The sequence below is a fragment of the Pleuronectes platessa genome, chromosome 10 (genome assembly GCF_947347685.1).
Source record: "Pleuronectes platessa chromosome 10, fPlePla1.1, whole genome shotgun sequence".
Lineage (NCBI taxonomy): Eukaryota > Metazoa > Chordata > Actinopteri > Pleuronectiformes > Pleuronectidae > Pleuronectes > Pleuronectes platessa.
This window is the reverse complement of record NC_070635.1, coordinates 10,314,387-10,330,758: the sequence shown is the minus strand read 5'-3', so window position 1 is coordinate 10,330,758 and position 16,372 is coordinate 10,314,387. Positions and strand designations below refer to the sequence as shown.

The 16,372-nt window shown below is 39.9% G+C and overlaps 1 protein-coding gene across 1 annotated transcript in view; it reads right to left on the bottom strand.

Moving 5' to 3' along the window:
• Positions 1-3,704: 3,704 nt before the first annotated feature.
• leng8 (leukocyte receptor cluster (LRC) member 8) overlaps positions 3,705-16,372 on the bottom strand; it is a 14,804-nt gene continuing 2,136 nt past the window's right edge. The window contains exons 2-16 of the mRNA XM_053432315.1: positions 13,367-13,392; positions 11,912-12,044; positions 11,229-11,387; positions 10,938-11,015; positions 10,120-10,534; positions 9,633-9,804; positions 9,066-9,236; positions 8,566-8,814; positions 8,311-8,475; positions 7,646-7,931; positions 7,373-7,474; positions 7,190-7,258; positions 6,981-7,110; positions 6,668-6,875; positions 3,705-6,578 (exon numbers count right to left, since the gene is read on the bottom strand). Of these exons, the coding sequence (XP_053288290.1) occupies positions 6,416-6,578; positions 6,668-6,875; positions 6,981-7,110; positions 7,190-7,258; positions 7,373-7,474; positions 7,646-7,931; positions 8,311-8,475; positions 8,566-8,814; positions 9,066-9,236; positions 9,633-9,804; positions 10,120-10,534; positions 10,938-11,015; positions 11,229-11,387; positions 11,912-12,044; positions 13,367-13,392 (2,526 nt within the window). The 3' untranslated portion in view covers positions 3,705-6,415. The remainder of the gene's footprint in view (positions 6,579-6,667; positions 6,876-6,980; positions 7,111-7,189; positions 7,259-7,372; positions 7,475-7,645; positions 7,932-8,310; positions 8,476-8,565; positions 8,815-9,065; positions 9,237-9,632; positions 9,805-10,119; positions 10,535-10,937; positions 11,016-11,228; positions 11,388-11,911; positions 12,045-13,366; positions 13,393-16,372) is intronic.

The following is a 16,372-nucleotide window of genomic DNA, read 5'->3' as shown; positions in this document are numbered from 1 at the left end:
GGCCCCCCAGCAGCGGGGGGAGAGAGAGGCTGGTGTTTGTCTCTCTTGGGACTCTGGGATTGGCTGATCCGTGGACACAGGACAGTTTATGAGATCCTTATACTGAACGTGGAAGTGGTTTTTACCTCCAGCCTCCATTGCACTCACCTCTCCCCCCGGGAGACTCAGCTGCCGGAGGTTGTAAATACTGTAGGAACCAGTTGCTCTCCACAAGGAAAACTCAGCACATGGAAGAGCATGATATGTAATATTTATATAAATATAGATATATAAACAGATGCTTAAGGCCTTTAACGGATGATTGTTTTCTTAATTTGAAGAGTTAAACAGCAGAGAAGTAGGAAGCTGCTGAGAAAAATACTGTGAGAAAGACTTTGGGGATTCGCCTCTGGGGTTTGTAAAGTTTTCCCGGGTCAAACTGTACAATGTTAAAGGACTAATTTTCAAATGACAAGTATTTACATGTGTGTTTGAGTGTGTGTGCGTGTGTGTGTGTGTGTGAGCATATGAGAGAGGGTCATGCATCAACACTGAACCCAGAGACAGCTGTGACACTGGTTTTACAAACACACAACTAATGTTTGTCTGGATGTAGTTTGGAATTTCACCATTTTTGTTCTCTTTGCCTTTTCTCTAACAATCTACCTCTCGTTCACTTTAAGCTTTTCACACATCGACCTTGTTCCTTTTTCTCTGATCTTTAATCCTGCAGAGTTTTCTTTTCCTCTCCATGAATTCTAACTAGTTTCTGTTTGCGTGGCTCTGTACCTCACTGCCTGGCGAGCCTGGGGCCTGTATCCAGAGCTTTGAGTTACTTTTTCCAGGTTCTTTTAAATATTTATCTTACTTGTGTTCATCCAGGGAAGTTTGATTTTACTGAGTTGCTTTTATCCCGGCTTTATTCTCAACGTGAGATGCAGTGAGAAGCAGTGTTTTGCTGTTGGCTTGACCTCACAGACTGAGGATTAGAATCCTTGGTTTCTAGAACTTTTCTGCTGAAAAGACAGATCAAATCTCATTGTGTTAGAATTTCATTATTCTCTTCTGTTCTTTGCCTTGTTTCTTTCTCTGTTTCCTGTTTATTCTCTGCTCCCTCGCTCAAATCTGCTGAAAGACTTCTGGTGTTGATGGTTTCCTCTTGGTTTTGTCTTCGTGTTTGTTGCACTCTTTGCTGCTGAGCTTGACATTTACACCTTTGAATAAAACTGTTTTCTCTCTTTTCTTTTTCTCTGTCCTTTATTCTAGTCTATCGGTTTTCCATTCTGTTCCTTCTTTTCCATTTCTTATCATTTGCTTTGCCTCTTTAGATATATTTCTTTTCCTGTGCACCTTTCACCAAGAGGCCCTGATTTCCTTGATTTCGATTTGACTGAGGCTTTCACCTCATCAGAAAATGAATCAGCCTCTTTCCTTCTATTTATTGCTTCTGTTTTCAGCTTCCTACTTGTACTTCTCCTCCACTTTACATGCAGTCTGCCTTGTTTCCTTCTGTTTCTCCTCAGTCTATCCTCTGTTTTCTCTCTCTACTCTTTGTGAACTCCTCCTGTCATTCTCTCGCTTTATTCTGCTCTGCAGTAGTTATACTTAGTGTCATAGATTGAAATCTCTCTTCATGCAATATAACTTTTCTTTGAGCATCTTTCCTTTCAAACATTTGACTTCTCTCTTTTTGCAAGATGCTTCGTTTCCTCTTCTCATTTGCTCTTCTGCTCCTGTATATAGATCTCGCTTTATTATTAGCTCCTAGTTTCTCTGCTTCTTTCCCTCTGTCCTTTCTGACTTTACATTGTATATATGATAATACGACTGAGTTAGTTCTTCAGCTCTTTTTCCTAATTTCTCTTTCCTGAGTAGTTCTTCTATTGTCTTTTTTAAATATAGTTTATATTCCTCTATCTCTTAGCTCTTTCTCTGTTTGGACAGTCAGGCTTTGTTTCCTTTAAAACTGACTCAACAACAACAAAATGAAATAATTATATATAATTAAAATATGAATTTTACAGCTTAAGTTGTTGAATTTAGTTTATTTGATTTTAGTGATTTATTGTAAAACCAAAGAAGCTGTGGTGTTCTAGAGACAAATAAACCAACATGCATCTTTTAAAGGTGATGTTACTCTAAGTGTAAGATCTAAATCTATGTCAAATCAAACATAAACCTTCACAAGATTTTGAGCCACAGAGGTTTTTATTAATGGTTCACCCCATTAAAAGATTATTTTTACTCTTTTCCACTTTGAGTGCACTTTCTGCTAACAGCTTTGAACTTTTAATCTTCTTCTGCTGCTTTTACAATTTTCTTTACTCCTTTCTGCTCTTTCCAGTAGCTTAACATTTCCTTCTTAATCTAGCCCGCATGAGCTCAATTCTTCTTTCAACTTATCGCTTGTAATTTTACATTTTCTCTGCTTCTGTATCCTATAATTTCTTTTTTCTTATTTCAGCTTTTCTTAATGTATTCCTGTCTGACATTAAATACTTTTCCCTACCAACTACTCCATTCAATAACTTGAAGGTTGTATTTTACCTTGAACGAAGCTGTCAAATTATAGTTTTATGCAGGAAGTGTTCATTGCAACCTTTAATAGGTTGATTTGTTTTCCTCATTCCACAATAAACTGTTGATGCAAAACTTGATGTCTGGCATCTTCTGTCTCATTTTACAACTGCTCAGTTGTGTTTCACCTCTTTTTAACCATTGTTGCGTAGTCACTTCCAATTGGTAAGTATGATGAAAATTATTGTATTATAGATATGAGTAATTACATTTAATTTAGTTTCAGGTTGCCTTGTGAGAACTGGCTTGAGACATGATGCCTGTTGGTTAATAAGCACAGCCCCTGTCAACCAAAACAGACAAATACTCAAACCACATTATTTTGCCCTTTATTAGATTTTTTTCAAAAGATTATGTACACAATATTTACAAAATGGCAGTTTGTCATATTAGATCTGTAGAGGCAAGGGGAAGTGAGGGACAGGGGTTGGGTGTTTGCAGATAAACCTTCAGTTGTTAGTGAGCTGCAACGTAAACTATCCAAGCATTGCAGAAGCAATACAATACTTACTAGTGAGAGTGACTCTAGTTGCACCTGGCAAACAGTCACAAACAAACTCAACAACATTTAGGGAAAAGAGGAGAATGAGAATAGAACCAATAGTGTTTAGTTTTGGAGGAGAGGAGGGAGGAAAGCATGCAGGGAGACGGAGTGAGAGAAGGTGAGAACAGAGACGAGATCCACTCAACTTAAATGAAGTTAAATAGGGGAAATGGGAGGAAATGAACTGAGCCGAGGTGAAGAGACACAGGATTTCTTCCAGAGTGACTTATCAACGAAGAAGTTACAGACTGATGGGAGATGTACAGCAAAACAAGGGAGCAAAAAATACTGAAATCATGACTCAGGCATCGGGGGAGGGGGGGACATCCAAATTAAATGTGTATTGTTAGTTATCTGGGGTGAATTTTCTATTAAAAAGAAATAATAATAAAGTGAACTTCCTGGTCTGTTTCAACCTGAGACATCACAAGTACAAACTTGAACCCTGTGTAGAAAGTGCACATTTATACAAGCCTAAGGAAACGGACAATCACAGTCAACACGCTCATCACATGTGACGCTACTGAAAGGGGAATCTGAGCATGGAGAAACACACCAGCACTTTTCAAAATAGAAACTTTGCCTAGATACCAGAGAGTTGCAGACACATTCAAGATTATGAGGGAAAAACTCTCTGAAATAATCAACTCTGATTCACGTAAATCTGTTCAAGCAAACACAGGCCTAATGATTCCTGGCAATAAATTAATAAGTTGAAAGGAAAAAAAACTAAATAGCGAAACATCAGACTGGAGGATAAAAAAGAAGAAAATAGAAAAATAAACTACAAATGTGTCTGGACAAACAGAAAAGTACATTATGACTTCCATCAAAGCAGAGTCTAAAACTAAACAGGCATCTCACAGTACAAGCAAACGTGTTGAAATGTCTGGACTAAGCTGAAAAATCACATCTGCAGCAGATCATCATCATTTTCATTATATTTCATTACGTGAGGCTCCCATAGATCAGCTGTACAGCTTCAACTTGAGCACCAGACTTGGATTTTGCTCACAATTCTCTCTCTCTCCGGCTGCATCTGGAGGAGGTTCGCCCACTTTTCTGTGCTCCTGCAATGCAGCAGTGCTGTGGGCTGGAGAATGAGACGTCTGGTGGTTTGTGAGAGAGGTTTGGGGAGTGAGGGGGGGGGAGAGTAAAGACGACAGAGGTCAGGTAGATGAAGGTAGGGGAAGAAAGAAAACATGTTGAGATCATTGTCATTGCACAACACTTTGACAAACATCCAGTTTAAACAATCACGTTGCCAACTTGATGGAAAATCTATGCTACTTAACAAGAAGCGATTGTTTGTCTGAAGGACAAGTTTAAAATGTTTTCTCATGGAAGGATCATAACATCTGGCCAAAATTTGGTTTATGATATTTCACAGGAAAAAACTACCACTGACATTTGTCAACCACTGTACTGATGTTAAAGACACTGCACACAATCCAATTCAGACCCATCTGCATTTAACTTTACATATTCACATAGTTTTGAGAAACTCAGTGGAAAAAACCGTCACACTTACCCATGTGTGAAAAAAACAATGCATTAACTGAAATGAAATCATTATCATACAATATTTACATAAGAATTTTTTTTACAAAAAGCCTGCATCCAACTTGTGCCCTGGTCAGTTCTACCAAAGACATTTACCACATCAATCTTTCTTCCATAGTTACTAATACTGTTAAAGACCACAACTCAATTAATGAGAGACTGTATCAATTTGTGTTTTCAATTTCAGGCGAGTATCTATCTAGGCACCCTCAAGTCACATACCTGAAGAAGTAAATGTGCTGAGTCAGAGAGATGGAAGCCTGCTACGATTTCACTGCCACGTCAAGGAAACTGGTCTGTACCAGAAAAACTACAGATTTTAGCTCAGATAGTTTAAAAATAATGTCTTGATTTCAATTACTTGATCATGACATTGAAAAAGTCTGGGATCTTCCTTCAATCTTTTCTTCAGTCTGACATTTTCTTATGAAAGATGAGTGTTTTTCTTCAAGAGAATAATTAATATTGCTGTTCCAAAAAATTTACACAAGACTAAAAAAAACAAAAACACAGAAGAGATGTCGTCATCCACCGCCTTCCAGAGAAGTCCCGTTTTTCTTACCAGCCATGTGAATACCAACAGCAGATGTAGCATACAAACCACTCGTTACTCCTTTGAGAAGCTGCAGCACGTTTCCCCTCCAGGCGCTCTTAGCTGGTGAAGTTAAGGTGACATCACTGGTGCACATCTGCTGTGATGAGCAGGGTGTGCTGGATTCCAGGTGCAGACAGGAGCTTCTACCCTAGGATGATGGAAACAGGTTTTTCCATTCTGCCTCAAGCTGCTTAGATCCTTGAGATGGCGATTAGCTTCCAGGATGTGGAGGAGCGATGACACAACCTTGATGTAGAACACTGGCCTGTATCCTTTATCATACAGAGTCAATGCTCAACAGGTTGAGACTTCTTCCCAATGCTGGAATACTATTTCATAACTGACCAAGCGGTTTAACAGTTCTGAACACAACCAGGTGACTTTAGACTTCAGTCCGTCGTTTTGAAATAGCATGTGTTGGGGAGAAGGAACGGGATGAACTGCCTGGTGCAGATCATACATGGAGGAAATGGGAAGCAGGGCCGGACATACAAACCACCACTTCTTCTTCTTGCAGACAAACTGCATCTTCTCACCTGGCCGTCTCACAGTCTCTGAGGGGATAATGTGACGTTGACTTGATTCAACGATCGGCTTGACTTCAATCAAGAGAGCGCCGGATAAATGACTTGAAGACGAGCTGTGCATTTCCCTTTTTGATTGACATGGCTTGAATCTTCAGGCCTTGGAGCTGTTGACTTGAGGAAGGAAAACACATAACAGAACACTGTTAGCTGTGACACCTGACTGCCGTAAACGAACAGGAACCATGAAGGGGGGGGGGGGGGGGCACCCTGAACTTGTTCTTGGCCTCTAAGTGCTGAGACTACGTGACTTTTCCAAATCTGAACTGTTGATTCCCTTTTCTGGCATCACAATTATTGTGTTAAATTGGGAATTAGAATATCTGGCAATAGTTGTGTGCAAATATTCTCCCTCAGGTTTGAAACTGTTCTTATCGGAGTGTCAGATAATTAACCCTGTATCCTGAAATCTCATTCTCTCAGCAGCGTGTTAGAATGTTTCCTTCTCAATGGGGCTGGTAAAGGTGTTAATCTGAATCTTATCTGAACTGACTACGGTGACTAAAGTGCAGTGCAGTGAATATGTAAGTATCCATGAGGTTCTCCCCACATTATGCTACTCCACCCACCCACTCAAGAGGCAGCCAAAGCTGTGGTACTGGTTTTACAGTCTATCTTTTGGGAGTCATAGGGGGTGAAGGTGACACCTAGCCCAGTAAGAAAGGTCACACAGGAGTCTAAACAAGTGAAGCCAAGACTGGACTGCACATATTCGACTGGCAAGTCAGGCCTGAACCTGCAGACATAGAAACACAGAAATACAAGGTCAGCGCACGTTAGGAGGTGCTACAATGTGCGAATACATGAGTCTTCAGCATGACTTACGATTTAAATAAGGCCCGAAGAGCAACCTTTCTTTCCCTCTCTACAAACTTGTCAATGAGATATGAGGCCATTCGTGGTGCTTCCAGGTAGAGCTTAAAGAAACGGCGAAAGTTTCCTAATGCCCAGGCAGCTCGGACTGCAAGAGCATGAGCCACACACTTATCTGCCTGCAATGCCGGGGTCAAGTACACCAGCTCAGTGGTCAGATCTGGAGGAAAATGAAAGGTCCGCGTTAAAATGTGGTGAAATAATGAATAAACGCTGACAACACCTGTGATGTGAAATAGTGACTCAAAAGACAACGTGGGCCTACCGCCAGAGTTTTTGGTGAAGATGTAATACAGCAACCTATATGCCGTAAACTCTCCTATGTTCTCGGAGGGATGGTCCTTGTACAAGGCCTTCAGCTGGGTCTGGCACTGATTGAACTCTTCATGGTCTCCCTAAAGACGAGAAATATTCAGAGTATGAAAATCCAGTTACTTTTAGCTATGCAGCTCTGCCAGAGGTCAAGAGACTCACCTTTTCGAGAGCAATACGTGCATGACACTCGTAGACTTCCACTGTGAAGTCTGTTCTAACTCCCTGGACCTGGACAATGAGGATAAAGGGAAGAATAATAAAATAAATACAAGAAAAACCCAGCCAGATAAAAGTTAACATTTAAAAAGGTCAAAGATTGAAAGACAACTGAAAGTAACCAACCGTGAGGTCTTGTCGTATGGACTTCATCTGCTCACAGGCGTAAGTGTAGTCCTGGTTGTTTTTCCAGTCGAGTTTCACAACCTGCAGAGATTTTCTCAGCACCTGAGTGGAAAATAAACTTTAATTATCAAAGTCTGGATTCTTATGGTCTTTGATGTACAAACTTAGAAATATCCACTCATAACACGGTTTTGTCCCCTTACTCCTCCCTTTTTCTCTGAATAATATTGGGGGGGAAAAACTGACTTCTATTTAGAAATAATGACAACTTACGTGCACAGGGCGCACAGTGGAGGGGTCGGGGGCACAAGTGAGCCTCAGGTAGTGCTTTGTGATGTCCTGACATGTTCCCACAATGGGACAGTCCTCCCAGCTGAGGCCCTCCTGTGTACCATTAGGCAGGTCTACTGTATTGACAGAGAGAACCAGGGGCTCTAAACGGAGCTGCTTGTGGAAACGAGCGGCTCTGCTCTGTTTCTTGGCTTCTCTGTTGGGGTCATGGAAATCCAGACCGGCATTTCCTCCTTTCCTCTTTTTTCCACCGGTTTCTTCCATGTTTCTGGGAGAAGAGGAAAAAGGTTATTAAAGGGGCTGTCCCTATGGCACAGGGTAAAAAAAACTGAACAAACATTTTCTTTTACTTTGGCTTTTATAAAAGGAGAAAACATAAGAACCAGACACCTCACATTTGAGGAACACATCTGTCTTTCTGATTTAAAGTCTCACGTGTACTGTCCATTTTTATTTCGAGGCTAGATATTATGCATTAATGTGCAGAGATGATACTGTACTTTTGTATTTTTTTGTTTGTGTTTACTTAATTTTTTATTGTGTTGTTTTGTTAGAAAATATTTTTTTCCTCCAGTAAATCAATGAAATCTAGGAGTTTAATAAAATGGTTCAACATGATTTTTATATTAAAATATCTAGAAATTTACCGTCTTCCTCTATTGGCTTTTCCTCCTCTTCCTCTTCCTCTCTCTCCACCCCCTCGGCCTCTATCTCGGTCATTACCACGACCACGGGCTCCTTTCTGACCTCGTCTTGAAATTTGACTACGAAGGTCACTGGAGATGCTGCTGTCTGATTGTGAACCAGAATCACTGAAAGCACAGAGAAACAAAACATTTAGAAAATAACTACACTTGGTGTCTCCAGTTATCAAGAAAAAAACATGAGAATCAGTGGGTTACCTTCTCCTGTGCCTTTGGTTGCTGCGGTCCCTGTGTCGGCCATGAGAGGGGGATGGAGAGCGGGAGGAGGAACGGGAGGAACTAGAGGATGGACTCCTTTGAGAAAATATATTCCTGTAGTGGCCCAGCCTCTGTCCTCCGGCCCTGCCTCTCAAAGATGCAGCCACTGTACTTCCACCACGGCCATTTGAGCCATCTGAGGACCTCAGGGATGAGACAGCTTCCCAACGAGACTGCTTGGCCCTTAGTCTAAAAAACAAACAAAGATCTAAATGTTAATGCCTATTCAACCTGCAGGCAACATAATCAACGAGTCACAGGAATCCCAAGATTTTCAGAGCATTAACTTATATTGAAGTTGGTTAAAGTTTGAACAAGAATTCACCTCAGTACTAAACTCACAATATCAAAGTATTGCGAATTCATATTTTTTGCTGTACTATGACTTGCGAGACAACAATTAACATACCCAAATAGCAATAAACCACAACAAAACTCACTCTGGCAGTGGCTCACGATTCCAGTCAATGGTGTAAGCAGAGCCGTCCTTTAATCGATCCTGCAGGACTTCCTTCAGCGTTTTCTCGGTGCGATCTTTGTCTTCCTCTGTTTCACATGCTGTAAAACAGCGCTGCACATATTCCTTCATGGCTTGGGGCCAGTCCTGGGGCCTGGAGTGAGGAATTTAAAGTAAACATATTATATATATATATATATATATATATATATTATAACAATCAAAAAAGACCAAGTCAAAACCTAGCTTATGGCTGGTCATGGAAACAGTTTGAAAGTTAACTCAATCATTTAATTGCATTATATTTCAATATAACTTATTGTTAGCTGTGTTCAGCCCTTTATCTGTGTGCACATCAGTTCAATTAAATATTGCACAAACTTTGAACCAGGAAGTTAGTACGGTCAAAGTCTGTTTATTGTCAGGTTCGGCTGATTCGGTTATTTGCCTTCACACGCACGCCATATGGTAGTGTCTTAAATATTTCGGTTAAGAGGGATTGTCTAATGGTAGCATTTTTTGTCAGCCCCACAATGTTCTCAGTTCTCACCGTGTCTGAGCACCTCCAGATGCAGCGTTGGCAGAACCTGGGGAGGACGGAGCTGGATTTAATCCTGAGGGCTGCTCGCCTGGAGGGAAAGCCTGATTGGACGTTGGAGAACACTGTACCTGATAGGGCCTCTTGGGAATATTGAACTTCAGACTACCTGCCCCAGGTGCCTCTGAGAAAACATATAATGTAAAATAAAAATATGAAAAAACAAATACTATCATTATTTTGTATAACATAAACTGAGATTTGGATGAAATCCCACTAAATAATATTTTCTGCCTCCCATTTGAAATCTTTCTCTCAAACCTGCTGCACTGACAATATTGATTTAATACACCTTTTAAATATATCGGAAACAAGCAAATAATTACTGCCCTCAGATGACAATTGTGGATACATAATAGAAATTAAGCGTTAACAGCATTAGAGCATTAAAACTCAAACAAAACGTGCGAAAACAATTAAACTAAAGAGCAAATCTTACGTTTCATGCGATGCCACAGTTGTTGTCCTTGTGTTTGGTTTTTGTTGGCCTCTCCTCTGCCCAATCCTGGTACATACTGGCCTGGCTGCTGAGAGTTACTCTGAGAGGACTGATAGGTGCTCTGGGGCTGGAAGCCCTGGCCATAGTTAGGCCTTCCCTGGGAATGATTATAGTGTTGCATTTGGTTGGGGTCACCAGATGGGTATGGCATGGAGTTATTGGCACTGTAAGCATTTTGCGATGGAGGGGGGGGATACTGGGAGTTGGGAGAGGAAGGAATGGGTGGGGTTGGAGGGGGAGGGGGTTTCTCTGAGGTGGTTGGGCTCTGGGGAGGTTGGGGAGTAGCAGGGGGAGGGGGTTGTGGTTGAGAGGGGTAGCTAGGGGACTGGTCTTCCATTCCAGGCACTGGAGGAGGCTATAATAAAAAATTAAAAAAAGGAAAAGGAACAACAAAGCATTAAAATAAGTTACAGAGACCCAGGAGGGATAAAGTCCCTTTGATTTACACCAAACAATTTCAACAAATTTCATATAACAAAAAGATCACATGTGAAACCATTGCAAAGGGTAGCTGAGCATAATCATCCACTCAATCTCTCATCGTTTAACTATGCAACCATGACATTTTATCTGATTTATCTGACTTTGTCTGACTTTATGTTTTACTGGTGAGTCGAAGGCAACTTTTCACACTTGGTGGAGAAAAAAGTTCATCATTCATTCAGGTCCATGATCAGACACACAATGTCATTATTGTGTCCCCAAATCAATACAAATTTGAAATATTTTGATTCATTAAGAAAATTCTTGCAACGTACCTGGCCATTGGCTAGAGGACTTCCTGGGTAAGGCCCTGGGGGTACACCATACTGGTTTGGTGGATATGCAGCTCCATACTGGAAATTCAGGGGGGGAAAAGCCACATTCATTTTTCGTCACCTTCATTTTGTAACTGTTAAACCACATCCCATTCCCGCAGCTTTTGATATCACACAGACATACAAGCCTTATGTAGCCAAGAGCTTTGAGTTCAGTACAGGCCCTGGAGATTGCATTAAAAGTCATTGAGATAAAATTTTGATAAGAACAAAACTCTGTCCATTACTTACTGGACCCATGGGGTAATAATAGTTATAGGGGTACGTGTATCCAGGGTACTGCGGCTGTGATTGTTGGTACCACGGATAGTATTGCTGCGGCTGCGGCTGCTGCTGTGGTGGAAGCGCCATGGGAACTGAGTCAGTCACTGCTGGCTGGAACTGACCGGCCTGAAATAACACACGTGCACAAATGGCCTGGGTCAGACTACAACGACAATTCCGCAAGAACGTAAAAAACACACAATTATGAATCAAATTACGAATGCATTTGTGAACATGTTAAATAAATCATGTTTATAGTAAATTTACCAAACTTTACACACCTATATACAAACACCCTTTAGCCATTTGACTTATAAATATGTATAACAACGCATGTTTGTTGTACAGAAAAGTGATTGCTGAAAAAATAAGAACAAATAAAACAATCCATGAGCATGTACTGGTTATGTGTTAAGCTGCACCGTTGATGTTGACAGCATGTAAATGTACTTGTGCAGACACAGATGAGGTTTAATGTAGTCAGAAAGCATACATGCATTCACTGTAAACAAACAGGTGACCTTCAAACGGGGTTGATCAGATTAACTTGATGTCCCCATTTTCACACATTATGTTGTAATCAGATCACCGAAATGGGATTTCAATGTAAGGTGCAACTAAAATAGAAACGCAAAGAGATTAAAACACACCTCTGCTGTGGTCCTGTTGGCTTGTGTAGCCTTTGCAGCGTTCTGACTCTTGGTAATGGATGCTAGTGCTTGTCTTGCTTTCTCCCACTCAGGGTTTTCGTGAACCTGGCCATCATCAGGACCAGCATAAGACCTGTCACCCACACAACAACAATTGAAGGTGTTTTTAGAATCTAAACCAACTCAATCAACAGCACAAAATAAATTCTATTTGTACAGCTGCTCTCCCAATCACTGTGGTCATAAGGAAGGCAAATAAGGTGACAAAAAAACATCAAGCAGTGGACCAGGGACACAATTTCCACTTAGCCCCCTGGAACAACACTATTGAGTAAGAGGACACTGTTTATGCCACAATCTTCCCCAACAATAAACCCTGGATTAGGACTCAAGGAAATCCTCACCAGGTAGAAAAGAGTCTTCTTTAGTGTTTCCGAAATGAAAACAAAAAGGACGAACCCAACCGTCCGAGTCTGCTCTTAGCAGGCTTCCCCTGAGACGATCACTAATATCTATGAGCAGCAGACATGGAGGTTTGCAAGTCAGATTTTTCTAGACACAGGACATGCCCTCTTTTCAGTGTTTAAATGGCTCCCCTCAGCACACAGGGTTCGCCGCCCAAGCTGCAGGACCCAGGAAGGGGCAACCTTTTTTCCCAGGGCTGTTCATGCGTATATGCGTATATATATATATATATAAAATCATAAGCTAAAATAGTAATTCATCTGCTGCCACGATCCTATAAATATATTCTTCATCATCAGTATTCACCTTCTCTGTTCATTATCTGTATATACATGTATCTGCTACACATATATTTATTCATACGTGTCTGTATTTATGGACCTGTAGATATATTCTTATTCACGTTAACTGCACATTATCCATGAGTGTATTACCTACCTCAAACCACTCTGATCACTTAAATTAAGTGTTTATCTACGTTCTTACAATCAGTTTTCACAGCTGTTATAATGTTCACCCTCCTTTTACATACACATACACTTGTTACTTAATCATTTTAGTATACTGCACTGATTCTTAACTCTCCGTGTACCGTTGACATGCTCCATGTGCCTTACAATTGCCCTCTGGGATCAAATAAAGTTGTTATGAATTTAAACGGGTGTAACTTTCAAAGTTTGAAGGATTGAGACCAGAGCACCGACCCTTATTATAGACTCTATGACCTCAATACAGACACATTAACACTTAACTTGACGGTGGTTGCCACTCGCCAATAAACAAGACGAAAAATAGAGAAGTTAGCCCTACGGCCTGTGTGTAGCTAGGTATGCTAACAATTGTACACACCCTGAGCTCAGCTAATTACCATCTATTCAAGATTATATTAGGTATCACCTTCTACCACACAGTGTATTGACTGTCCCACGAGTCAATAGTATGTCGTTATCTACCCTACAGCTTGTTACGAGACGAGGGAAAGCGACCTACCAGTTACTCGCTGGTGCCGATTGTGTCTTGTTGGGCCGCCATTTCGCCACAGATTTAGCGTTACGAAGCTAACGCTAGCACTGCGCCGGCTAGCTACCGAGCTAACGACGTTAGCTCCTCTGCTACACTTGATGGTAAACAAGATGAAGTCCGACACGACTGTCAACCGTCCGGTGACAATCAACTCAGCCAGACAACCTCGAACAACGCCACCTACAAACCAAACTCTAGTAGACTTTAAATGCAGATTAAAATAAGAAATATCAGTTAACATTAACACTTGAGCTTCGCTGGATCCTCGTCTCCGTCTGAGCAGGTTGTGCGGGACACAAAATGGCTGATGAAGCCCAGAGTACGTCATAAAAATGCATACTGTCTTTGTATCAGAGGCTGAATACCGGCCCGCCTCCGGAATTCTCCATCAATCAAATCGCAGTCTTATGTTCGGTCAGATTTCTATTCGGCTACAAGCCTGACAATCATTTCCACTTTATTCTCACATCAAAGATCAAATGAAATAGAGTTTACTTTACTCAAAATACCAATAATTTCTATATACAAATAGGTGTGTAAAGCATATAGCCTACATAGCATGAATCTTTATTTATTTTAATTTGATTATTATTATGTCATAATCCTTTATTAGGTAAATTTGCTGTGTTCATTCAGCAAAGGGTGAATAAAAAACATATTCAGTGAAACTAATAAATTAGTGAAGATACAATCTAAACAGTAAAATATAAACCAAATTGATTTGTTCTTCAACCCATCAAGAATCATAGATCAGGGACTTAACATTCATTATGGTGACCTGCATACATGTTCTCTCTACCTTCCTGTGCAGCACACACAGCTGCAGGATGTGTCACCCGGTGTGTGTGTGTGTTTGTGTGTGTGTTACACAGAAGGGAGTCATTTCCTGTCACTGAGTTTCTCCCACACTGGACCCCCCACATAATTTGGAGGTCTCTATGGAGTGGGTCTCTGTGGAGTGCAAATAATATCCCCCTGCTATTTGTAATGAAAAGCAAGCATCAACATGTCTTATTGAGGATATTCAAGGATATATTCCTCTAGGGGGATATTCTGGTACCAAATTAAACAAAAGACTTAGACGTGTCGTTGTTTTTTCCCTGAAAATTAAATGTCTTTCAACTATTTCAACCCAGTATACCTCTTGAATGGAGGACTCAATGCCTTTATCTCAAATTTACATAACATTTTCTTTATAACATCTCACTTTAGTGGGCCCAGTCCTATCAGATTTCAAGAGAAAAGCTTTCAAATGAATCTATTATTGGTACTTTCCAGTTCATTTCTCTCATTGAATGAAATCCTGTGCCAGCTGAATGAATGATTTGCTCCTATTGTTGTGTTGTTGGCTACATCATCACAAAAATATGTTCAGCATTTGTGACAAGATCGCACAAACAATGAGTCACAACCTAGCACCATTGTCTGAATACCTGGGGTCTGGTAATGCTTATAGGTCTTTAGGCCCCCATGGCAGGAAACTGGATAATATGTAATCCTTAAAAGCCTCTCATGCTCCACTGCTGTTAAAAGCAAGGTCAGGTTCTCTCCATGTCGTTTGTCAGAGAAATCCTGATTAACTGGATGTTCAAGTGAATGGCTGTGAGGCAATAATGCACAAGACAGACACCCTTCTAAAGTATTCTTTCATCATTTAAGCAGTACAAATGAGGCTTGGCTTCACTGACTACATTCCGTAACTGATACGTCATAATATCTTAGTTTGCAACTGAAATTGTTTGGTACACGGGTGTGACATTAAACTGAAACACAGCGTGAATAGAGTCTGTAACATGTGACTCAGCACAGTGATGCTACTGCTAACATCTGTTTTTGTCTTGGAACAAAGGAATTTAAGCAATTTGTGGAGACTTAAATTCAAATTTTTAAAGAATAAAGATTAATTTAGGATTTATATAGTTTTTCACATGCTGTAGGCTAGTTGTGTCAATTGTTGAATTGAAAAGATCAAATCCAACAATGTATTCTCTCAAACTAACAGGAATTGTCTAAAGCCTGACACCACATTGAAAACAAAACACACTATAGCTCATTGTGACTCATTGAGCTCTGACTGTTCACTCCCTCACCAAACCCAATTTGGATGAATGCTCTGCTGAAAATAGTCCCCAACTAATGCAATGTTACTTCCTGATGGAGTAAGGTTTGTAAGAAACTATTGAATCAGCATTCAAGAAAATAAACGTGTCTTTTTTCCATTCAAATGTTTTAAATGTTAAAAACTTTTTTTTTTCAGGAGGAATAAATAAGCCTTGGGCTGTTTCTTAATGATACAAGTGATAGAATATATCTGACCTCATCATTTAAATATAGCTATAAAAATATAACAGCATAAATAAATAGGATAGATAGAACGAAAGACTCAAAGAAAGAAAGTTATTGCCTATTCTAACTAAAAAATGTATAGTTAATAAAAAAAAACATAAAAAGTTAGCTGATAAAAGTAAGAGTTTGATACTTTTTAATTGGAAACTTGGATAAACTAATTAACATAAACTTAAGAAATGAAGAAAGAAAGAAAGAAAGAAAGAAAGAAAGAAAGAAAGAAAGAAAGAAGAAAGAAAGAAAGAAAGAAAATAAAAAGCTGAAATAGCTGAAACACTTTAGAAAAATAGTTGTTGACAGTGACGGGACTTTAACTCATGATTTTTATTAACATGTTATAGCTTCCTTAACTTGTTCATTTAAAATTCAAGTTTAAATTTTACAAAAACATTAGAATTTCAGTTGACATCAGTTACAGTTTGATACTTTTTCACTGGACACCTAAACTTATTTGCATAAACTTATTATGTTGCTTAATAATGGCCACAATTGTAACAATATTACTTAACATAAACAGCAGTAAAAAGAAACAAATGAATAAAAGAGCAGGTCGTTGGTTTATATTTGACCAATGTATGTATGTGTGTGTGTGTGTGTGCGTGTGGAGGACTTTGATCCAGCTGCGCT